We start from the raw sequence: 25211 nt of genomic DNA on the forward strand, positions 1-25211 counted from the left end.
CACTGACATACATGTTATCATGTTCTGATTGCAAGATTATACCCATAAAATCAACGATCACTCTTATAAACGATGTGTACATTGTTTAAACCAAGAAGTGGGTTAAAACAATCTACACAATATTTTTTTAAAAGCTACAAGACCATGTACTTTAGAATTAAAATTGTATAAGGAAATCAAATGTATTGATTAAAAAGAGAAATTAAGTAGCTCCCAAATAAAATGTATTCAAGTGATGCTGTTCACTCATACCCCGATCCACTGATATGTACAACAATGGATACATACATGCTGTTTCAGGCTGTCAGAATTATTTTTCTGTTGTCAAGATTCAAAACATTGATCCATCTGCCATTTACTGTAAAAACTAGAAAACAAAGAAACTAATCTAAACAAATATGTGAAGTGTATAACAATGTGAAATTCCAAAAAGACTTTGCACTTGATATTCACTCAAGATCCTACACCAGAAGCATTAAAAAGTTCTTTTGTATGTAGGCTACTGTAACTTCACATGTCCTGGTTGTGATGCTAATTATGTAGACAAAACTGAATGTTGTTGCCCCCCAGATTAAGTGAACCCACAAAAGGAAACATTTAAAATCATGTAGCAAATTCAAATATCTTTCTATTATGAAACTTCCAGAAGACATTACTTGTCTTACATGTACTTGTCATAGCAGGAAAAGCACAGATATCACTAATACAATTACCAATGACTCAAGTGTGTTTGTGACATCATTAAACTAACTGATGCACAACTGGTATTTATTGTTTCCAAACACCTTTACCTGTTGATGGTTTTAAATTATTATACTTCTTTATTGTAGTAACTCCACTCAAATTCTCTGTATATTTGGAACTAATTGTAGCACTACCTGCATGTTTATTGATCAGAGTTCCTTACAGTTACCAGGCGACATTTGCCTCAGTTGTCACAGTACCACCAGTCATAAGGACCTCAGCTCTAACTTAAAGCTGGGTCCTTGGCGATTAGAGAATCTTAACTACAAGGATGAGTTAAACAAAAGTCAAATGTTCATGTAAAACACTGGGCCATGAACTCATAAACTAATTTCAAGACCCGAGGAACATTCAAAATGCTACATTCATTGAAGAAAGGTGTTTTTGATTTTGGTTTCCAGCCTCACTTTTATATTTAGACATGGGCTGGTAATGACTGTTTTGAGGTCAACTCTATTTCATGACAGAGTTCAGTTTGACTTGACCAGTAAATGCAACTGTTTCTTATCAGAATCTCTGATTTATGTTCATGATAGTGGCCACATGCTCTACTATGTTGCTATGTAGAGAGCTATCACCTCAGTTTGTTGCAGGAGGGATATCTCCTGTGATCCATTAGGAGACACTTTACTAAATCCATGGCAATAAAAACCCTGCAGTTCAGACATAAAAGTGCAATTCTTTCTCTTTAACATTTACGAAAATGTGGTCCATCAGTGATCCTCACAATGGCCTAGATTCCCACACACATCCCGAATGGCCAGAGTGACATCCGCTGTTAAAAGCACTCGATGGTCAACCAAGATAACGCACGCCACTTCCTCAGGATTTACCTGGGACAGAGTGTGACATCACCGGAGACTCGAGATAAAAGGGTTGATGTTTTCTGAGAATCAACAAAGGAGAGTGTTTGTGTGTGAGATATCTTGGCGCAGTATCTCAGTATCTTTTAGCGCCATGAGATCCCTACTCCTGCTTGCGATGCTGCTGTGCGTGTTGTGTGTAGCACAGGTTCAGACACAGGACAACACAAACACACTGAGGCTGTGCGGGCGGGCGTTTGTGCGAGCGGTGGTGTACACATGTGGAGGATCCAGGTGGAGAAGACTGATAGGAGAAGAGGACACTTTGCCACGCGGTCAGTACACAGACCTTTGAATTTTTCTTTCACTTAGTGAGCTTCAGTGTTAACACCACAACTCTAAACTAAACTACAAAATATCTGATATCTCTTTGCAGGCATCAGAGAGCCAAACCTCCTCAAGACGACAGATGTGCCAGCAGTAGACCGTTATTGGCGTGACCAAAACCAAGCACTTATAACAGTGTGCTGTCAAGTAGGCTGTCGAAGGAGTGACCTCTCAATGCTCTGCTAGAGGGGAACATCCAAAGGAGGTCATCATCAACCTGTCACAGTGATTCATTAGCTGGAAATATAATCTTCAAAATACTGTAATTTCATGTTCCATGATAGCAAAAATAAAATAAAAAAAACACCATAAAATTTGGTTACAAATTCTTGTTTTATCATTTTATACATGGCAAAATAAACATAGATAAAGAACCTTTTAAAAAAACTTTTTTGTGTCAGAAATGCATAGCTACAGTGATTCCTGTGTATTTATCAGTGTGCATGCAATGTCTATGATTCACTCAATGTAAACAGCATAGACAGTTGCCACACCATACAGAGAGCTATTCTTGAAAGAGTAAGAGGCAAAGGTGTCGTTAGCTGCATCCCACAGACAGCGGCTGCTTATCTGCATGCTCTGCCCAGTGAGCTGGCCAATGTGGACCAGGACAACTATCTTATATCTGGGGATCATAAGGTCCTTCACACGTGCTCTTATCACCTGGAGGGGGCAGATCAAAAGAATCAGCCTTAATAAAGCAGAAATCCAGAAGTAATTCAAATAGTGCTGAACGAATGACATTTTTTTTTTTTTACCTCACATATTGTTTTTGTCATTTTTTGAGACCACTCTACTTCATATTTCTCCTCTTGGAGGTAAGAGGTGAGCACATCCTTCAGTATGTCTGTGACAGCGGGGACAGGGAAGCGTTTGTAAGGTCCTGTGGTCCAAAGAGCAAACACAACAATACCATGACAAATACATTTTATTTCCTGTGTAACGTTTTGATTACTAAAATATTGTGATCCAATGATTTGATCCTGGAAAAAAAGGGCATCTGTCAAAAAGCTGGGAAAGATTAAAATAGCTAAATACTGAATCAAAATATCTCCTGCTTTGACATGTTTCTGGTCCCCTCCTACTTCAACCAGCAACACATGCTAAACTTTGGCAGTTTGAGGTTGAAACTTTACCTGAAATTTGAATCTGCTGAAAGAATGAAACTCACCATGAATGTTATGAGCATTAAAATCGCATGACAGTGATGATGGTGTGGTGCAGAGTGTTTGTTTTTAAGGCCTCACCCATCTGGTAGGTGTTCTCCATTGTTACAGCCGTCCGAGCGTTGTCATCATGGTGTAGTTCATCCATGCCTGACACAGTACTTATAGAGCTGAAAGACAAGATCAGGTTGAAGAAAGAAAGAAGGGCCATGGTATATACAGACTGTGGATATCTCTGGATATCAGAAGCAACTTGTGCCAATTAGATATGATTAATGAAGATGACTCACAATGATACAAGAATGATAAAAGGTGGATACTGGCCCATGTCATTTGCGCAGTCTACTCACTCCTTAGTCTTTCCAGTGGTTTCCTTGCCTCTGACTCCATGGCTTCCCTCTGAGGGCACCTTAACTGTCTTCTTCTCTTTTCTTTGGGATTTGTCTTTAAGCAGATCGGACATGGCAGCTTCCCCTTCCTTTAGTTTGTCTTCATAGGATGATAATCAAGCTTAAATATATGGACGTTAGCTCACTTAATATCAAAACACAATGTGGTATAACTCCACTTGGTGCATTTGGAGTTATCTATTATCAAACATTTATTAAACATTTATTAAAAGTGTAACTCGGGATGCTTTTAAAGTGACAATACCGGAATATATTATTTAAATAATCGTAACTTTGCTAGCTCAGAAGTTAACAGGCGGCGCTGGCTCGTTTGTAAATTTACAATTCGATGTGTTTACACCAACTGGATAAGACTGGACATATCGCGGTGAAATGGGCCGTAGAAAAATAATAATGAGGGAAATTTAACACGTTTTTACCGAATTCAGTTCCTCTTCAACCGAGCAGAGCCCTGTAGAGCTTGGTGTTGCCATGGCAACCGTCAACCATTAGTCAGAGGGAGGGGTTTCCATGCACGAGGGCTTCCTGCTGAAGCCTCGTGAAGTGTTTGAATTAAACGGATCCAAAACGAAAATACTGAAAGCCTGTAATGTTTTTTATATAATTTTAATGCCTACATATTAGCAATGACAGGGATTAACACTAAATCAGCAATGAGGCCTGCAACTAACATCTATTTTCATTATCAATTAATGTGCTCATTTTTTCTCAATTTATCATTAACTGTTGGTTTCCTTAATATATATTAAGAAAATTGTGACAAAATGTCCATGGCAGCTTCTCCAAGACTACCTCAAATGCCTTGTTTTGGCTGACCAACAGTCCAAAGCCTGGAATATTTTCATTTTACTATGATTTAAACTAACTATTTTAACTATGATTTTTTCCAAAATCAAGAATAAACTTTGAACATCATCTTTCAAGCCAAAATGGATATATGTGTGCTCCAAAAATGGGCCTTGCAGCGAAATTATTTTCTTAACTAGCTTAGCAATAGTTTGTTAAGATATACTCTCCTCTTTGATGATTGTCAGTTGACCCAAGTGGCACTTTGTGAAACTCAGGATAAATCATGATTACTTGGGTAATTATACCCAAGATATATATATATCTGACTATCTTTCTAAACGTACATAATATTGTTTTAAGCAACTTATGGCTAAAAAAAAAAAAAAAAAAATCTTCTTTTAGTTTGTAAAATTTCACTTTTATACGTTTGAACAAATGAGAGGGAGATAAATCTTCCATCTTCTTTATTACCAAGTAAAACAGGTATTACATTATATTGATTTTTTCATATATTTACTTTCAAAATCTTTGGATGGGAAATTTACATGAAATGTTTGCATATTCTGTGTCTAACGCAGTGAAAGGAAAACAGCCAAAAGTAGTAGAAAAAATAAACTTACAGAAATCCTCTGATAACGGAGGATTAAGTGTGTGCTCAAAAATAAGGCAAAGAAAAACATAAGCATTGTTAACAGAAACACTGTGAACTGTTGCTCTCAATTAACTCAAAGAACCATGTGTGTGTGTTTTTTTCCCCCTTTTACTAAGAACTAAATTAAATATTACATCCAGGCCCAAACTGAGTCAACACATTAAAACATTCTATAAAATGTGATGTTCAAACACGTATCAACATGTGTGATTTGTGACATGAAGCCATGAATTGTTTTATGAATGAAAATTTAAGGTGTGTTTTGTGTGCAAGTCAAACACAGGAGAATGTCAAACACCTATATCAGATGCATGGAATGGGTTATCTTAATGAACACATGCCAAATTTATTGACAATGAGCTTTTGAAGGTGCATCAACAGCAAAACCGAGAGTGGAGGTTTAAGTGAAGGCAAAAAGTCTCCTCTCATTGCACAATTACACAATAACACACATATCATGACCTTACTGAAATGGATAAACTGGTATTGCATTGATAAGACTGGTGATGGACAAATGCAGATTTCATGCGGCACCATTTGGAGTTATTCATCAACAGTAACACTTTTTTTGTACAAGAAACCCACATGTAAAACAATAGATGAAGAGAGTGGTGGTGGTGTTGTTACATAGAACCTAATGCATTATGAGTGCTGACATCAATTAACCAAGAGACAATCACAGACACATCCATATGCCCAGAGAAATATTGGAAACATAGCTTTTATGTACACTTTTTACACTTAAGTTCTTAAATATTGCTATTAGAAAATGATAAAACATTTATTCAACATGGTGGAAAAGGAAGAAAATAAAACAGGGACATGAATAGTGCTGTCTTCTCTATAGACTTGTCATTACTCTGAGATGTCCGTGTCAAGACCTCTATCAAAGATCACTGTCAAAGAAACTGGCCAAGTTTTTAAGCAGCATCGAAGGCAAACTCCTACAATCCTCAACCCAGGTCCCTCTGTTATTTCTCCTGAAACTTAAAGCTCCTTCTCACCACTGTATGGCACTCACATCTGGATCTGTATCTATCTAACATCTTAAGGCCCTTTCAAACATAAATTCTGTAACATTATCAGAATAATTTACTCAAACTGTTCCAGTGAAACTAGCAGCTTCCATTATTCACACAACTATCGCCTTACTGTCACAAAATCTCACACACATCACCACAAGTTACCACTAAAATCCTGTGATGGGAGAAATGTGATGTATCTCAGCTTTGCACTTGCCCATAGTGTAATGCTTTTGTTCTTCAGCAGGTCAAACTGTTATGACTGATTTCCTGCAGCTATCGGCTCGCTGTTCACATGACCCGTTAATGGCAAAGTGCCATCAGTAGTAGTGTTAAAGGCTGCATGTGTGAAAGTATGGACATTACAAGTGTACTTCAATCCTCGGCACAGATAATATGATGTTTTCAAGTGCATAAACTGTATTTTATAGAGAAATTATCACACAAAGAGCAAAATAAAATGTGTTTTGTACTCAATAAATGTATTTGTTTGTTTGTAAGTGGTTTAATCACAAATGCACAATAATAACCTCTGCCATGGTTTCCACTAATCAGAAGTTTTAGATTTTGTTTTGTCTCAAATCCAGCTGCTGGTAGGCAGACATCAGTATTTCAGAAAGTTTTGGTTGCTTGCCTGATTTTATGAGCATTTTTGAAATTCTGTTTGAAAGTTAGTCTCTACTTTGTTAGCTTGCAGACTAGCTATCTTGGCAGGTAACGAGCTAACTTCTGCTTGATAAATAATAGCTAACTAAGCTAAGTTAAGTTGATATGGTCAACTTGTAAGAAAACTGTTTCCAACAGATGTACAGCAACATTAGAATTCATTTGGAGCTGTGTTTCTGGGCACCTAATTAATGTATTTCCATTACTGACTCCCTTTTAGCTCTGTTTTTGGTCTCCTCTAACTAAATGTTCCACTATATTCACTGACTACATTTAGCTAAACTCTGGTATTCATGATTCTCTGTGGCTTCATCACCATGAGAAAATCTTTTAGATGACTTAGACTAGGCTTTATTGATCCCTTTGGGATGACTCCCTCAGGGAAATTAAGTCTTCACATAAAACAAAAATATTTGAGCCATTATATTTAACATATTGACTATAAAGTTTTTCAAATTAAATTTGAGATAAGGCAAAAGGGGAAAAGGTTGTTATTGATATAACAGCAAACGAGCAACTTTACTGAGCACAATAGTTTTGTTAGTTCAAATGAAATCATCTTTCCCTGATGACATTATCTTTACAAAATATGATTTATGTGCAGGCAAACAATATTTTCCTGTGCTCAAAATGTCCCATCATGCAATTGAGGATTGAGACACAAATATAATTCCATTTAAAAAAGCACCTTCAGATTAAATGTGCTGATGTTAGTCCAGCGCTGCAGGTCATTTTGAACTGTGAACTGACCAATCACCTTTAATCACAAGACTGATAGAATGGGCTGTGACATGTCCAAGGCTCGTCTAAACAGAAAAGAAATTCTGCTCAGACGACAATAAAGATTGGTCACATCACACATGGTGGAAAAAAAAAATCTGATTTGAGGTGGCAGTGTAAATCAGATATTACCATGTAACCTATAACTTATTGGAATACAACTGCAAAGCAATCCTACACTACACATTTTTTTTTGTTTTTTTTTCTACATTTTCCATTCTTTTCCACCTTGTTTAAGATTGTTTTAATATTATATAATCTATTCACATTATCTTTTACAGTGCATTTGCAATGACAACCAGTTAGATGAAAGAAACTGAAATGAATAAGGCTGGATCACTGCATGAATCCACAATTATGTTAACAAGAACAAAGAATCAGGGTTTCCCTATATTTTACTCCATGTAAGCCCATAGGTTTTCCAAGTGCACAAAACTAATGATTTGTTTTTACTTGCATAAACTCAGCAGCAGTCAGTCTACTGAATATGATGTTATGAAGTCAAATATCATCTCTGTGTGTGTAATGGTCTCTTATTCAGTTTAATCTCAACCATTAATTCTAATGGATGCTAAAGATAAAGTTTCAAATGCACTAAACATGGGATGGATCCATTGTCTTCACAGTCAAAAGCCATTGATTCTCTGTGTTCCCTTCACAAACAGGTCCACTAATTATCCGCCAAATATTTCCCTGTGAAGAGAAATGAGACACATCAGAGAGTGAAGAACAAGTCATTTCCTTTTTCAAAATAAAGACATTCAGCCTCTAAAAGTTCACGCACATTTTGGATACTAAAACTGACCTGCAGCAAATCTCTTCTTGACCAACGATAGTCGGTAACCAGTGCCAACCAGCTGGATGTCACACCCTGACAGGGTGCTTCCCTCGCTGGTAAACTGTACTGACAGCTGGGAGGGTTTACAGGGACCTTCTGTCATCTGGAACCGGCCCAGGAGAGCCCCTACTCCTGCAGCACATAGACAGCTGTAAGTTGACTATGCTACTTGGTGTTATAGGACAATAAATGCATGTACAAAACATTTTGTACAAAAGACAGCATAAAAAAATCCATCCATTTATCTAGGAAATCGTGAATGGAGGGTGTTGATCATGGATTTTCCAAGATGTGGTTTCAGAGTCAGCAGCTTGTCAAGATGAGTGACAAGTGTCAGGGCAGGAAACTTGACCGACTGAGCGGATAAAGACTGTCATAAACAATAAACCTCCAGCCTAACAGCAGAAAGTTGCATACTGTAACTGAGATTCTAGTCTCATGATTCAGTGACATAATCTTTTTATTTAACAAGAAAATTTTATAAGAATATGAGAAACACCCACCTCCATTTTCGGATCTATGAGAGAGGCTGGGAATCTTCCATTGTATCGTCTGCTGCTCTGGATTCCTTAATGAGAAAATAATTATGTTACAAGAGACATGTTGTCTAATGTGCATTAAGCCATGATAACAGAGAAAATTTTGAAGACAGTGTTTAAACTTTTTAAAGTTTTCATTCCACAGTGGAATCTTTTGACTGTTCTCCAAATGCACACTGAATCTCAGAAACAATATGAGAATGCTCATATCTCAATTATTAGGCATGCATTGGTCATTCAGTCAGTAGCTATATACAATTTCCACCATATAAATAAAGACTACATCAACAATATATGTCTACATTATCTAAACATTGAGTATTCTGGTGGAGAGGTGGGAAACCAGGCCTGAATATATGCAATTCTCACCAGGTGGCAGGTGGGATCATGGCCTGGAGTTTGGCTATGCCTCCATCCACAGGTACCAGGAAGTGAATGTTGTGTAGTGGTACAGGGGCAGCCATTGCCTCAGTGTTGTATTTATAGTCTATTCTAAGGTCAGTGTTGGTGGCATCACCTCGCCAGCTCACTGCCAGGTTCAGAGGAGTGGACTGGATCCCGTCTGCCGACACCTGAGACACACAGAGATACAGTGAGACAGAGGGATTGATAGATACAACAGACAGATACAGTAGATAGATAGATACCTGATATTTGATCATATCCACATTGTAGTAAGTTGCCTGAGGCTTCTGTTCAGCCACTTTCCTCAGGTGGCTCATCAAGTTTGGCATATTCACCCAGAACTCCTTGGTGTCTACACTGTCTTTTGTGGAATCACTATGGGATGAGAGGTACATATTTGATTCAGATGTTCTCTAATTGGATATTGACTGTATAATATTATGTATTATTTATTATATAACAAAGACCAGTTGTTCTTTTCACCCCCAATTCTTTATTGACTGACACTATCTTCTGAAGATACATGATGACTTGATCTACAGTATGTTCATAAACTTTTCTGTGCAAATGTGGCTTTATTATGTAGTTTCCTACCAGCACAGCAGCTGTGGATTGGGGAGGACCTGCTCTAGCCGGTTGAAGTTGCTGATGCTAAAGGTAAGGATGGGTTGAGTTGGGTGACTGGCAAAATGCCTGGTTATGCCAGCAGGGAAGGACAGCACCATCTCCCCTGTGATCTTCACAACACATCTGGGACAGTGAGAGAGAGGCAGTAGAACTCGTAATGCTAAACAAAAACCTTGTCAGTATCAACAGTTGTAGTGCAAGGTGTATGGTAGCTACCCAAAATGTATACTTAGTCTTTAAAAGTGCTATATGTGTTTTTGCTATCGCTACATAGCCAACTTTAGCATTAGCAGTTGTTTACTTAACCATCTAGATGAAACTTTACTTTATTTGCCAAGAGCTGTCTCCAGTGGTGGAAAGCAAAGCCAATGTTAATTCTTGTTTTGCTTCTATTTCTACAACTTCTTTTCTTCTACTGAAGTTAGCATACTTAACAGTTAGCCCTGTCTCATAACACCACTTTGCAATACTGAGTCAGAGTAGAGCCCAGTCTGCCCTCAGTCCAACATGAAAAGATGAAGAAGTAACGCTGTCCAGATTGCGTATTCTAACCTTTTGTCTTTGTAAATACAACGTTGGCTGAGCGTCCTGATAAGTAAACAGCTGTTAATGCTAATGTTGGCTATGTACCAATGGCAAAAACTTACACATAGCACCTTTATAAAGAGACCATAAAAGTCTCTCCTCAGTCTTTCCTCAACTTTTTAAAATCTTATCTTTTCTTTAACATTACTACCACATACGTGCTTTACCATTCCCCTAATGACAAAATGATAAATTGTCACATGTTCCAGACAAAAAAAACCATGTGTGCTTACTTGCTGGGATCAGCGCCTTTAAAGTAGGCATTGATGGTTTCTGTGAAGGCAGCTGCCACTGGCAGAGTGTCCTGGGGACCCATGGTGAGTGGACTGGGTCCTCTGGAGCATCCTGAAGAAAACACACACACAGAGAAAAGGTTCTTCTAAAAGAAATCGAAACATAAACCACATCGAGTCTCTCAGATTGTTTCCTATTTGCTCAAAAGTTCAGCCATGGGTTACACGCAGAGGACAGGGGAGTATAAACAAACAAAAGCAAACACATAAAAGCAAAACAGAGCCCTCCATTTTAAATCTGGATTCTAGGTGAGTGAGCAGGACATGGGATGGGGTGGGCAGCAATATTTTGGCTCACTGAACATGAGCGTGGACAGGACCGCAGGTAGAAACAGGGCAGGTGCTCTCAGTGCATGCACTGGTGGGACTACAGTAGCATCGTGGCTCGACTCACCTTCAAAAGCTAAATAAAACCTGCCGTGGTCAAACCATACCAGAGGCTGTGAGGCCTCTGAGAGAGCAGAGACATGAGGAGGAGAGAATCATGAAGAGGGACAAGACTGTGAGGCAAGGACATGGTGAGGAGCGACAGACAACGTGGACTCAGACTGAGATGTGAGACTACAGGAAAATGAAAAAGACCAAGTTGCCTTGGTGGAAATGTACCTGCAGTGGACATGTTAAGGTCCCTCCCTAAGGTTGGAGTGGACGCTGCACTCTGTGAGGTAATGGAGGAGATGGAGGAAGAGCTCTCTGCCCGGGCCAAAGGGGCGAAAGGTGGGGGGCTGCCTGAAACCGGGGGGCTGAAAGGTCGAGTCTGGAGACAATACACATACTGTGAATCTGCTGTCTATGAGTAAAAATGAAGAAAAGGAAAACTCATACAGAATTCATTCACCTATTTCATTTCAACATCAGAATAAAATGTCATGTCAAAGGAGGGGAAGGCAAAGAGAGACAGAGTCAGAGAAATGACAGGACACTTCACATGTACCAGGTCTGTGATTGGTTTCCCCGGGGGCAGCTTTGGTCGTGAGGACGGCCGAGGAGGAGGAAGCGGAGGGACCGGGCTGCCTCGAGACTGAGGCGTGGCAGGACGAGCTGGAGACGAGGGGCCTGCGGCAGATACCAGTGTCTGTGGTCAGCAGTGCCCTCAGATAACAGTGAGAGATTTTTATCCAACATGAGCTCCAACATTTCTACTCATGTCATTTTCACAGGGCGATAATGCTGCTGACAACCTCAGCATTATTGCTCTGCTATGCTTTGGACTCTTACTTATGTCCAAAATTCAATTTGTTTTCACTTCCATCAGCTCAACAAAGTTCTGTTAGTCTGTCTGAAGACGACCTCTGATGTTATTTCACATCCAGAATGAAATCAAAGATGTTGCCTACCACTACAAACACTTTTCAGGAGCAAAAAGAAGAAAGAGTGGTCTGTCTGGTTTTAGGATGCCATAAAATCACAGCTGAGCCTTTTGGAGATGTTGTGGGTCTGATTCATCCAAAAATCTGTGGTGATGTGCCCATTTGATAAATTCATTAACATGCTTGTCCCCACACATTTGACTTTGTAACATTTAGATTGAGTGGTCACTGAATACTATCTAATAAAGTTCAAGCATGTGATGTCTGGTATCTGTAATCACCACTTTTTTGTTTTTTTAAACTGGAGCTTCTTGGTCAATGTTCACTATTTGCTGTGTTCCTATGTTAAAGTTAAAGGAGGGATATTAAATAAATGTGTAATCTTACAGGATTAGAACAAAGGGATATTGGTGAGAATTAAGAACACAGACACTGTTGCCTTATTATCACACCACCAGATGTCAGTAAGAAGCCAATTTACTTAAAAATTAGCACTGAAACTGACATGTTAATTTGTTTTCAGTATGACAGACAGTTAAAACTTTGGAACTTTTTTCTAACATGAACCAAACCTGGTTGGGTTAGTTCAGATTTCTGTTCAGACAGCAGTGTCTTGTAATTGTCATTGCATAACATGGCTGCATTTAGTGCACCCCCATTTTCGATGGAAGGGTTTTTACAGTTTGTGCTTTGTTCTATACTTTTGGTAGGTACTAGGCATCTGTCAGACTGTAGCTAAAAGTAGCATAAAAGTCATTCTGAAATATAATTTTAATTCTAATTTATTAGTACTGTAATTAGTGTTTTTGTAGTTGTGTGACTTTTATGAGATTACCAGTAAAGCTTTGATCTGTGCAAAATAACTTTTCAACACAATTATGTATATTTCTTGTAGCTGAACCTCTGCTAACCTGTTCAAATAACAAAAAATGAAAGTTTCCCTTTAAGTGGAAGATGTTATTTTGTAATGTAATAAATTACTTTATAAGTTACATTAACCAGCAACTCTTACTTCAAACAAGGTGTGATGAATTTAATTTACAACAATAGTTTGCATTTCTATTATATTATCTGTTTAAAAAGTGTTAGCAGATAACACCTAACAAAACGTAAAGGGTATTTCATGCATGTCTGTGATTTGACTGATGGCAGCATCATTCTCACTTTTTCAAACAAAGCAGACCCTCTGTTCGCCAGGTTTATACTGACAGCAGCATAACAGCAATTATAAATGTGTAAACATTTCTAGAGAGATCAGAGTACTCACTGCTGCCTGAGTAGGGCCCCGGGGAAGACATAATAGACCTGTAGGTGGTTGGAGGGAGAGGAGGTGGCGTGCCCCTGAAGCTTGGTGTCAGCTCTCTGGGCGAGCCCACGAAGTCTGGGATATCATCTCTCAAGTATGCACCCTCTGGAGTCCTCTTTCCTCCTGCACCCCCCAGGACCAGGGGAGAAGTGACTCCTGGGCGAGGAGACCTCCGTTCCGCTGGCAAAGGGGGCACAGGGCTGATGGGTGCAGGGGAGGAAGAGTACTCCGCAAACTGCAGGACCTCTTCATCAATCGCGTCCTCGTCGAGGCAGAGTGGGGGCGAATTAGAGGGAGAGAAGTCAGGAGGCAGGGGAGGGGCAGGCTCGTCAGGAGGGGGAGGTCCGAGCACAATGGAGGGGGGCGAGTCTGGTGGCGTGAAAGGAGGAGGAGGAGACCCGGGAGAAAACGGTGGGGGCGAAGGTGGAGGCTCATTCGGCGGTGGTCCCGGGGAGAGGCAGGGGGTGGAGGGGGTGGATGAGGGCGTGTCTGGGGGAGGAGAGTCCGGTGGCGGAGGGGGGGCAGGTTCGTCGGGTGGCGGTGGTCTGTCTTCAGTGAAAGTAACCCATCTGGGTGACACCGTGTCCTCACTCGTGTGGGGGCTGTCAACTGGGCCGAACACGTCGTCCAGGTCAGGGCCCGGGGAGCCTCGGTAAGAGGCGGGGGACAGGACGTTCAGGTAGATGGGGGCAGAACTGCGAGCTGCTCTTCCATTGGGTAGATCAACTGCAATGAGTGTGATGAAGCACTTAGATCACAGCTCTCATGGCACTCAACTGTATGCATAATATACAATGCTGTTTATAAAGCTAAATATACCAGCGGAGTCTGAAGGATAGCCGTAATGACTTCTTGCTGGAATGTTTTTTGGAGGAAGCGGAGGAGGAGCTGCAAGAAGGATGACAGTTCAGGTCAGTTCAACATTACAGATTACACATTTAAATATATACTGATGTAACTTGTGGTGCATTTAAGCTCACCTCCTGTTGGGAAACTTCTGCTCAGCGGTGATTCTGACCGTGGTCTTGAGTCTCCCCATACATCAGTAGGAACCACTGTGAATGGATAATGAGAAGGAAACAAACAGTGTCACCTCTGTAAAATCTAATGTCTAATTTACATTGAGTTATTTACTGTTGATAAGGAACGTACCATCATATCTGGCATATTTGGTCTCTGAAGGCAGCCCGAAGAAGGCAGGAACGTTCTGTGATAGCCTGTCACTGCAGAAGAACAAAACACAACAATGAAAGTTGATTGCTTGAAATTAAATAGGTGTGATTGATAAGTTTGTGGCCTAGAGTAGAAAGAGATGAGTCTAGTTACATGTACATTCAACTGTGTGTGTATGCATAAAGTTTGAAGTTAATAACATTTGTGGTATTTCTGTTTTCAGTATTTGGAAATCGCAAGTCAGCACTGCCTGAGAAAATGGACATCATTGGCCTTCATGCAGTCATCCGCTACCTCGGTCTCATGGGCTTATCACGCAAGGAGGTACAAGAGGACATGGTGACAACACAGAGGGAAGGTGCCATTCTTCCAGCATGGTGAAGAAGTGGGCTACTTTATTGAAATGTGGCAGGGAGGGTGTGGAAGATAACCCCTGTCCTGTCAGAAGGCGACTGACAAGATCCAAGACATGATCTTGACAGATTGACAAATAACACAACAGTACATTGCCACAGGTAAAAGGCTGTGTATCTCCCAGGAATGTGTCCATGCAGTTATTCACAACAACCACCAGGGTGTGAGCATGAAACTCCTCGGGCCTGATGAAAAATGGATTTGGAACAGCGTGTCAAGGGACAATCAGGCCACTTTTGAGGCAGATCTTCAGATTTCTCCAGCAATTCGTAAGCATGGATGAGACTTTGGTCCCCCACTTCCAACCAGAGATGAAAGAACAATTCAAACAGCAGAAGCACCCTGAGTCTCTGGCTCCCAAAGAAAGCCAAATTGGTGAGGTCCGCAGGCAAGGTGATGGCTTTGGTGTTCTGGAATACAAAGGGAGGGCTGCTGGTGGACGAACTGGAAAAGGGTCACATCATTAAAGGGGCCCAATACACTGACAAGACGACAATGCTGCAGCACACAGGTCCACAGTGGGGATGGCTGCCATCCGGGAATGTAGATTTGAACTCGTACAACAGCCGCCCTATTTACCTGATTTGGCAACCTCAGGCTACTACCTCTTCCCCAAGATGAAGGAGCTTAGTGGTCACCATTTTGACAGTGATGGTGACATCACTGCTGCTGTGGACTGCTTTCTGGAGGTCTGAGGCCAACTGCTACAAAGAAGGGATTCATGTGCTCCATGAAGACTGGATGAAGTGAGTAAATGTCGGGATGTTGAAAAATCAATGTGCTAGGTTTTCTAAAACTGACTCCTTCCACCTTAGCTCTCACTTTTCTCTGAACAGGATTATTACTATAAAGAGTATTTTGAATCCTGCTCTACCATTCATACTATGGCACATCTGCAGTAGTACCAATAACAAACAGACTGATAAGAAGGGACATTCAGTTTGTTAGTGGTGAGTAATCACAGACCTTGGCATCTCAGGGGCAGGACTTGGAGTAGGGGTGGAGCGTCTGGGTCTGGCAATCTCCTCACCTAAGAGAAATATAACAAAAACTCAGCTGTTATTCTTGCATTTGACCAAATGCTATGAGAAAAAATCTCACAGCTTCATTATAAAACAATGTACTGTAAGATGTACTTACATGACAAATTTCTTTTTATCTGTCCCTGTAAAGGAAACAATCCAAACAAAGGACATATTAAGGATACAGATAATACAGGGTTAAAGTGTATGTGTGACCATCTTGAGTCATTTTAGTCTCCTACTCAATGCTTCATTGTTGTTGTTTTTTTCTTAAAACAAGTGACAAAACACTGAGTGGTGGTTACAGACATCACTGATATTTTCAAGAATTTCCAGACCTTTTAGATCAAGTACACCAACTTTTCACTTGTTCTAAGAAAAATCAAATCTTCAGTCTCAGTTCTACTTTGTCTAAGATGGATTTAGTTTGCTGTGTATCCTGTGAAATTCTGCACTGCAGAGTTTAAAACAGGTCAAGCAGCAGAGAGTAGAAAACTGTGTTTTCAGGCTGTCTGCCTCCAAACAGCCAGCAGATGGAGTGATGAACTCACCGGGCTGCGTCTCTGAGACCAGCAAAAAGGAAGAGAGAACAGACCTGGGTCAGAGAGTGAGTGACAAATCAGTCAAATGGACACCAACTTAAAACTGCACACACCGCACCTCTTTACTGTCACCGCAAAGCCTTTAATAATGCAACATGAGCCATAACACCCTGGAGATTATGAGGACACTATGAGCATCAAACTACGACCAACACACACAGAGCTGCACACTGAAAGTAGCAGGTTGCTCAACATGTAAGCTCCACTGAGACCCTATCAATAGGTTTGGATCTTAGTGTGTGTGTGTTATGAATACCGTGCATTATGTAACAGAAACGCTTTGCCAGACTGGTTCAAGTAAAGCTGTAGCTAAACAGAAAAAAACTGAGTTGATAAAAAGAAGTGTTTTTTATCGAGGCCTAAAAAGGGCACAAACACTGAGGGTGAGGCAGCATGCAAAAAAATGGTGAAGCCATATAGACAATTTGTTAGTGCATTATCAGAGGAGGGGACACTTTATCCAGCATTTCCATTAAGTGAACTCATGCCATGCAATCTCTCTTGCATGAAAATGAATGACAGGCTTACCGGACTTCTCTTCTACAAGATGGCAGAGGATAAGAGAGGGAAAAACAAGACAAACACAAAAAGAGTTACACAGATAGGTGACATACTCTGAGTGATACAAATCAAAGGCTGTTAAAAGATATAAAACTGAAATGTGTGTGTGTGTGTTTTTGCCCCTCTGTGCTGTATAGTAGAACAAGAGTGCTGATCAGCAGCACTCACCAGGGAGGGAGAGAGTGCCAGGCCTCCCACTGAGGCTTTTAGCTCGTCCATAGATGGAGGGACACACTTGGCACTGTCCGACACCAGCGGCTTGATCTTAATTTTGAACTTTCTCTTGCTGTCCTCGTCGTCTTCTGAGTCGCTGGAGGAGAAAAAGTGCTTTCCTTTGGAAGCTGGTGAACGCTTGTCAAGGACAAAGTAGAAAAAGTACAAGATGATATATGAGAGTCAGACACTAATTCAGTCTCCTGCAGGATTTAAAGCAAATATATGCTTTTAAAAATGTAGAAAGTTGTCTCAAACACACTATTCATGTGCAGAGTAGCGCTGCAGTACAGGAGCGAGACGTCCGCTCTGTGTCTCCGACTGTTGATAACCTGCTGAAACTGACACTCCTGCTCTGTCTCAGCTAAATCATCCTGCTCAGGGGAAATCTCCCCTGCTCTCTATGAATCCAATTCAAACATATACAGTAGCTGCTGACACCTGTGGGAGCAAAAACTTAAAATACCAGTGAACTGTGGGTCAGTTGTTAATGAGAGCTGTGGCCAATCCAAATGTACTGTGGCTCTCACCGGCTGCCCTACTGCTCCTTTCTCTCTTTTTTCTTTCTTTATTTTGGCCACTGCAGGGACACACATGTGATGTGGCAGGAGAGGGAGGGGCTATTGATTTGGCCTATTTAATGCTGAGAAGCACTCATCCAATGAGTCACTCAGCCAAACAGGTCAATAGTTTTTCAGGAGAAGAGTCCCAAGACTGCGCCGCAGCCACTGTTTCTACTCTTCGCTGAAAGGATATTGTCGGCCTCGTCACCGGGCCGGAGGCTGAACCCCTCTTCATCCACGTCAGGAGAGGCCTACACAAGAGAGAGGAGAAAGGTGACAGTCATTTCTAATCCATCACACACTGTAACAGAGGAACCGCTAATCTCTTCCCTCTGACCAGCTCTGTATATAAATGTGGATCAGATTTCACAGATGTCTTGCCTGAGACACTCAGCTTCCTGGCTGAGGCTCCTTGCTGACTCACAGAATATGCAGCTATCACTCTCTTTGCACTGTTTACTCAGGAATTTTAAACTGGGCGTTACATGACACTGATTGCAACAGCACATCATACATTTCATGCACAAAACCTCAGAGTCTTTGCTTGGTCAGAAACATCAGAAAGAAGGGGAACAAGCAAAACAATGAGTAGGCTGTGCATACTTACATATCTGTCCCAGTCAATCTCCCCGTAGAAACCATTGGGCGCCCCATTGGCCTTTTTCTATCAGTGAAATAGAGACAAGACAGGATAATTTCACATTTAAGTTAACAAGTAACATCCACATTAAATGTGTAAGTACACATTCTTGAACAAACAAGCAATGAAAAGTATAATTTGTTACAACATGGGTTCTGGCCATTGTTACTATTGGTAATTATACCATTCTACACATCAAGTGAATTGTTGAGATATATAGGAAATCACTACAAATTAGTCAGACAGGGCAGAAAACACATGCAATCTGATGATCAGACATCGGGTTAGTTAACAATTCATTAATTTATTAGGAAGAGAAAACAAAAACAAATGTTAAAATTATTGAATCATTACCCAAACTTTTATTCACAATTTACAGACTGACTATCTCAGTTTTTAGCTTCAATACTTCCACATACAGTTTTCCTGTTCAATCAAATATCACAGACATTTTAACTGTGCTCATGTTTGGTTTCACCTCCAAATAAACATACAAATATAATTTCATCAGTTACTGTGGTGAGAACAAAGTTGTCAAAACAACAACTGATAATGAAATGATGAACTAAAAAAATATATATATCTTAAAGCCTGTTAACAGCAACATTGTAACACAATGTGAATCAGTAGCAATAGTACATAAAAATATCTAAACTATCGATTAACACTTTATCACTTCTGTATTTGTCTGTTACATGCAATATACGTGTCCAAATCTTCAAGACAATTAAAAGGGCATTTTAAAAATCTACATACATTTCCTTTCTTTCCACTGCCAGTTCCCTCTTTGTCAGGTGAGCTCCTGTTTGAGGTGACAAGAAAAGGGGAAAAAAATATGTTACCCAGTCTTATTCATACACATTCTCAAACTGATGAAAAGTCTTCAAAGTTGTAATGGTTATAACACCTTGCATGTTCGTTGTGTTACAAGTGTGCGTCAGAGAGAACTCACGTTGTGTCTGTATCTTTGTCTTTCTTTCGTAAACCCAGGGCTTTCCTGGTTCGGTTTTTCAGTCCTAACACAGTGAGAGAGAGAGAGAACAACATCATGAAGAAATCATTTAAAGTTTTAAAGCCTGATATAAAGTTAACTGCCTTGTCATTAAAATGCACTTCAAAGCAAATAACACAGACAGGTGACAGGCTGATGCACAGTAACTCAAGGATACATTCATCCTTGAAGATACACAGGAAACATAGCAACCACAATACGGTGATATATATTAATGCATCAATTTGGGGCACAAACATCCTGCCATCTAGAGAGGCCTCCACATAAAATAAAGCAGTGCAGACGATGCAATCCCCTTAAGTGTCCCCCTCCCTGACAACATAAAATGGAAAGGAAACACGAGCAAAGGTTGATCAATCTGTCCACTTCATTAGCGAGATTCGAGGGAGAGCGGGGAGAGATCTACTACAGCAGCCCGTCAGCCAAACTGGATGCCAACATCCCTGCAGCACTGACGGTTGGCACCGCACAGCACTGAAATCAAGACAGCTGGGAAAACCAACAAAGAAACACAACTGAGAGTGCAAAACCTAAAGGTTTCTTGTAGAAGTAAATAACAGTGGGTGAGATTACAGTGTAATGCTTCATCTGTGTTTTTTCATCCTGGTTGAAGAACTAAGAATTTGACTAGCTTGTGGAACAAGACAGCAAGTCAAAGGACCACCATGTAAGTAGGATTCATCCTCTAGGGACAATGAACGCTTGTACAAAATTTCATGGTAATTTTTCTGATAGCTGTTGAGATATTTCAGTCTGAAACAAAGTGGTGGGTGGACCAGCCAACCACTGACATTGCATAGGGCCATGCTATTAGTATAACTAAAAAACAAATATTATTTGCATTTGATTTTGAGTATTGATTGATGGATTGTAGACAGATTCTCTGTCTGACTATGGCATAGTTTTCCAGATAGCAAACTCTCACAAGTCAGTTGAGCTTAGCTACTCGGTTGGCTAGTCAGTGTTGATTTGCCCTGATCTGCACTAACAACAAGACAGACAAAGACAAGCCAAGACCCAATAACTTGTTGGGCATTTTGTTTTTTGAGACATTGTGAAGCCTAATGGACAAGCTCACAAATTCCCACACAACTTTTCTCAGGTCAAAGGTCTAAATGCAGCTTGATTCCATTATGTACCTGAACGATACAGGAAAGTACTTTTCCAGGTTCGTGAAAGACAGAGATACTTTCCATGTAAAGTAATATGGCAGACATTAAAAAAAGACTAATATGTAATGGCCAAAGAAATCCCTAAACGGACATTTATCCCTATTTTCTTTTTTATGTATTGGCTTGTGATGCATGTTTTGGCCCAAACAGACAACTGACAGGTTTACGTAACAGTGTTTTAAACGACCAGTGAGCACAGTTGATTCTCACATCCATACTAGAGCGACAGGGACACATGTGATGGACAGTTGGGTGGATGAACATTCTGTGCTATTCAGAGGCAGCTCAGTTCGTCTTCTTCTTCATCATCTCTTTTTTCGATCTGTGAGCTGTGTTTTAAACTGGAACATACTGTACGCCTTAAACAGACATTTTGGATTGTCAACGGCTTATTTTATGACAATTTTTTTTTTTCAATATAGAGTCCGGTCCTAAATGTTGTGATGTTTTAAAGCTTATTTGAATTAATCTGACCTCAAAATCAAAATAAATATTGATTTGGTGAATTAGCACACTCTCGTTGAAATCCTGATAACAAGGCTATTACTATAAATGTGAAGGAAGAGCATTGTGGCTCATACACTTGGGAGGAAGCTCTCCTGAGCACTGAAGGACATGTCAGGGCCTGTGATGTATTAGTAGCTAGCTGGGCTGCTCAATAGCACAGATTATTCCTGCATCATGGCTCTTCATCAGTGTAGACAGCTCTGTGCAGTGAGCCTTCTGTCCAGTCCTAATCTGCATGTTTCTTGTGTGTTGAGGAATAAAAATAGAGAATCCTGACATTGATACGTAGCAAACCTTCTAAACTATATGATACACACTGAAGCAGCATGGTCAGATTTTTTTTTTCCTCAATGCAGATCACATTGTACATCAGAGGACGACTTTTGTTTTTGTAACCCATTTACAAAGTTTGCCTGAGGAGAGCCCTAAAACACTAATTTAACAGATGGATTGTTGTAATTAATGATATTAGCTGTAAATATAGTTGAGTTTGGCTAATTCACAGAAACAAGACTTTCAGACAAATTTCTGCTAAACTTTTTAAATAACACCAGAGTGGTTATTTCTCTGAACAAACAAATGGCTTACTATACTTAACATGACTGCTGACCATTTGTCAAAATAGCATAACATGATGTACCTAGATCCTTTTGCATAGCACTATCCTTCAACTCTCTCTATACAGTTTCAAATGCATATTATCATGCTTTTAGACAAATGCAGACAATGCTGGTAAAACAGTTGCTTAGACTGATTTCCAAATGTGTAGGAAGCCATTTCCCTCTTTGGGCAATGCTCAGATGTGCTGGTCTAAACAACTGGTCTAGGTCTAGGAAGCCATTTCTCTTAGAAACATTTGAGACTTAAGATCCAGTCATTAAACAACAACTTTTAAAATCGAAATAACTTTCTTAAAAAAGGTAACTGAGTCCATACTGGTTTCTCAATAGCCTTGCACTTACCTGGATTGCATGTATAATTCTGTCACAGTGTAATCCTTTTAATGACATCCAACCTTTTAACTTAAAAAACTCAAGGTCCACTTATGGGATTTCTTTCAGCCGCATCTTGACACAAACTCTGGAAGAAATCTAGTGACTGATGTAAGATTTCTTTCAGAGCTTTCAGCTGCATCTGGTGGCCTTCATCAGTGCATGTCAGAGTTACTACTGAAGGCTACCAGATGATATATGACTGAAAGCCCCAGAAGAAATGTTGCAAGTGGACCTTTATTTAAGAATTATTTTTGTCAAACTGTGCCTAAGTTCAAGAATTAAACTTGAAATTCGACTTTCTTACCATTTGTCCTCTAGGTGTGAATTTCTGACACTGTACGTGTTTCTCTTTTCAGCAGCTGACTCTCTGATAAATATCTGAACAAACCAGCGAGAAGAACAAACCAGAACTCAAACAGTCCCCTCTGTCACTGCTTCAGAAGAACGTGTCCCACAATTTTTGCAAATTCCTAAAACAGACTGTCAGTTTTCCACGCAGGTTGTCAGTTGTGCAAAGGTGTGAAAATTCTACTCATCATTTTATAACACACCTGCATCTGCTACAGCAACGTTGCCTGCTTAACAACACCATGTCTCAGCTGTCAGAGATAGACAAGAGGTTTGAAATAAGTAATAAAGACAGAAGCAGAACAACCAAGGTCAGAACCAACACATTCTGAACATTGACCAGGACAGATTTGCTCAGCATGTCGTAGCACTGATACAGTTTTTACCTACGCTCCATCCCTGCACTACAACTGCATGTTTAAAGGCACGTCAAGAAATATGAGTACCTTTGTGCCCCCTGTATGTACAGTATTTTCTGTATTGTTGTTCTGACCTTGATTCTATTTTTAATTTGAGAGTGTGAAACTGTAGAGCTATTTCATTTTAACACTATAATAACTCAACTGAACTTCTTCTTTGGCAGCTGGCAAACAAATGGTACATTACCTCCACATACTGATCTCTTATAACAATGAATATCAGCTGGTTACACCATAATTCTGCCCCTTTCTAGGATGTCCAGCATTTACACCTACTCCACTCCATTTGGTTTTCAAACATGATCCATTGTACACTTTCTCCTCTTTTTCAATGTTCACCTCAATGGAGCACCTACCTCAAGATGGTTTTAAAATTTTGGCATGTTGATTTTCATGGAGTCCATTATGGTGTTAACTGCAAATAGAGGCCAGCTGGAAATCTAACTAACACCTTGTTGCAAGCTCTGGGAAATAATCAGCAGTAATATGATGTATGTGATACTTGTATTTAAGCGGCTAAAACATGTAAAGTCAACTATATTGCTCCTAAAAGTATAAACATACAGTTCAAAAAAGGGTCATTTGGCCAAAGACAAAGATGTTGTCTAAGTAGCCTACAACTATAATCCATGTTTCTGAAGAACTGTTTTTAATGATACTGGTAAACCCACATGCAGCATCAACAAGGAGGTGGTTACTGCAGCACAGATAACATGCACTGAATGTCCCTAACTACACCTGACAGCCTTTACTGTCTAATTAGCAATGCACGTGTAGCTAACAAAGGCTATGATGAGCATGTGACATCTGTGTTGAGTGTAGATTTCCTTGAGCTGAGTACAATATCATGGCAGGCTGACTGCAGGCCTTTTGCTAATAATAGCCACCTTCCATTACCACGTTGGCATTAATGGATGGTAAAGGCCCAGCATCTGTCATGCAGGGTTAGATCTTTGATTTAGCTCTTGTATCGCAGTTTATGATGCATTCCAACACTGTTAACTTTGATACAGCTTCATCTATGCAACACAGGTGCCAAATAATGTGTGGTTAAAGGATTACTTCTCCTATTATGATATTATGCACTGATAGCAACAGCAGCAGAGGTATGAATGAGTGCAGCTTCCTGGATTGCTCAGATGTCTCCTCAGATACACATCTATATGACACAGCCTGTAACTAAAGACAGAACTATAATCTGCACATGCACACAGAGACACACACAGTCACATGTGTAAACACACACAAACACAACAGGATATCAGCAAGTGCAGACCTACACTGCTATGAGCATCAGTTCTTCTTACCTCAACACCTTCGCTTTCATCTTGCATACATTTTCTCTTAATCTGTCACCAACGTCTCACACACACACACACACACACACAGACAGACATACACACAACAGCCACATTGTCACACTGGTAAGGCAAATAGCTTGGTTGTTCCAGAGGTCCGCACAGCACGACAGATCACATCACTGTATTCACTGGCTTTAATGGCCCAGCAGGACACAAGAGGGCAGGAGGAGGACGCAAGGGTACAAAACATGGAAAATAAAGGAGGAGTAGGAGTGCACAGATAATTCACCTTGCATCATGACTGCAGATTTTCATCCTACGTTGCCCTCCGGTGTGCTGGTGAACAGATATGGAGATATCCGGCCGGTCAAAGGATGCCTGGGCAGGGCATAGCTAATTCTGCACAGCTCCCCCAGCGAAGCACGATGTTGATTCCCTCCACCCCCAAGGGCCCAACTCCCAGACACCCGCACAGGGAGGTGGGGTGGGGGCAGAGAGCTGAAAGGCAGCAGCAGTGGTGGAGGACAGATTGAGAAGAGACACCCGAGGAATATGCAGTAAATCGGGGGAAGGGGGTCCACTGTGCGTGCGTGTTAGGCCCCAGACGCCCGAGCAGCACCGACACACGCCATCTCTGAGAGGGGGGATGCTGAGGAAAGGCAAAGGAGGAAAAAAACTGAGCGGTACAGAGAGAGAGAGAGGCTGAGAGAGGAAGAGAAAGACTGGGAGAGAGAGGGGAGGAGGGAGGGAGTGGGAGGCTCGCTGATGTCACATCTGCACTAAACCAATCCCTGCAACCATGGTCACATGGCTGCTTTCCCCTGATGCCTAAGCACCTCTCAGCTTGCCTTGAGCGGACACTCCACAGCCAACTGCATACATGCTATATACAAGGTCTCACGTGATACAATGCATTATTTGGCAAAATATTTTCTTAAATTTTATTC

General features: G+C 40.6%; 2 protein-coding genes across 5 annotated transcripts; both read right to left on the minus strand.

Moving 5' to 3' along the window:
- Positions 1–2130: 2130 nt before the first annotated feature.
- Positions 2131–4008, minus strand: dynlt5 (dynein light chain Tctex-type family member 5). 3 transcript variants are annotated; one of them, XM_018677294.2, is made up of 5 exons: positions 3930–4008; positions 3451–3610; positions 3182–3270; positions 2693–2817; positions 2131–2597 (listed from the first exon to the last, which is right to left on the minus strand). In XM_018677294.2, the coding sequence occupies exons 2-5, from the start codon at positions 3561–3563 to the stop codon at positions 2394–2396; spliced, it is 531 nt and encodes a 176-aa protein (XP_018532810.1). In that variant the 5' UTR covers positions 3564–3610; positions 3930–4008; the 3' UTR covers positions 2131–2393. The 3 variants fall into 3 exon arrangements, with proteins under 3 accessions (XP_018532810.1, XP_018532811.1, XP_018532809.1); XM_018677295.2 differs by having other exon boundaries at positions 2693–2781; positions 3451–3589; positions 3930–3993; XM_018677293.2 differs by having other exon boundaries at positions 3451–3589; positions 3930–3993.
- Positions 4009–4746: 738 nt separating this feature from the next.
- On the minus strand, positions 4747–24929 carry sgip1b (SH3GL interacting endocytic adaptor 1b). 2 transcript variants are annotated; one of them, XM_018677288.2, is made up of 23 exons: positions 24554–24929; positions 19463–19526; positions 19267–19312; positions 18478–18534; positions 18064–18121; positions 17263–17438; positions 17062–17073; positions 16483–16494; positions 16050–16074; positions 15876–15939; positions 14475–14545; positions 14303–14377; positions 14142–14210; positions 13284–14048; positions 11641–11762; positions 11313–11463; positions 10647–10758; positions 9796–9951; positions 9444–9576; positions 9166–9368; positions 8761–8825; positions 8225–8389; positions 4747–8112 (listed from the first exon to the last, which is right to left on the minus strand). In XM_018677288.2, exons 1-23 carry the CDS (start codon positions 24561–24563, stop codon positions 8090–8092), a joined length of 2634 nt encoding a protein of 877 aa, XP_018532804.1. In that variant the 5' UTR covers positions 24564–24929; the 3' UTR covers positions 4747–8089. The 2 variants fall into 2 exon arrangements, with proteins under 2 accessions (XP_018532804.1, XP_050926083.1); XM_051070126.1 differs by lacking the exons at positions 17062–17073; positions 17263–17438; positions 18064–18121; ... (2 more) ...; positions 19463–19526; positions 24554–24929 and having other exon boundaries at positions 8225–8383; positions 16483–17042.
- Positions 24930–25211: the final 282 nt, after the last annotated feature.

The sequence above is a fragment of the Lates calcarifer genome, linkage group LG4 (genome assembly GCF_001640805.2).
Source record: "Lates calcarifer isolate ASB-BC8 linkage group LG4, TLL_Latcal_v3, whole genome shotgun sequence".
Taxonomy (NCBI): Eukaryota; Metazoa; Chordata; class Actinopteri; family Centropomidae; genus Lates; species Lates calcarifer.

Excerpts from the sequence above, each read along its gene's own strand:
- dynlt5 (XM_018677294.2), bottom strand. The coding sequence starts at position 3,563 with ATGTCCGATCTGCTTAAAGACAAATCCCAAAGAAAAGAGAAGAAGACA. Across the intron at positions 3,271-3,450 it reads ACCACTGGAAAGACTAAGGA|CTCTATAAGTACTGTGTCAG; the intron begins GTGAGTAGACTG and ends CTTGTCTTTCAG. Across the intron at positions 2,598-2,692 it reads TGACAAAAACAATATGTGAG|GTGATAAGAGCACGTGTGAA; the intron begins GTAAAAAAAAAA and ends TGCCCCCTCCAG.
- sgip1b (XM_018677288.2), bottom strand. Across the intron at positions 18,535-19,266 it reads GCAGTGGAAAGAAAGGAAAT|AAAAAGGCCAATGGGGCGCC; the intron begins GTATGTAGATTT and ends TTTCACTGATAG. Across the intron at positions 8,390-8,760 it reads TCATAGATCCGAAAATGGAG|GAGTAGGGGCTCTCCTGGGC; the intron begins GTGGGTGTTTCT and ends TATGTGCTGCAG.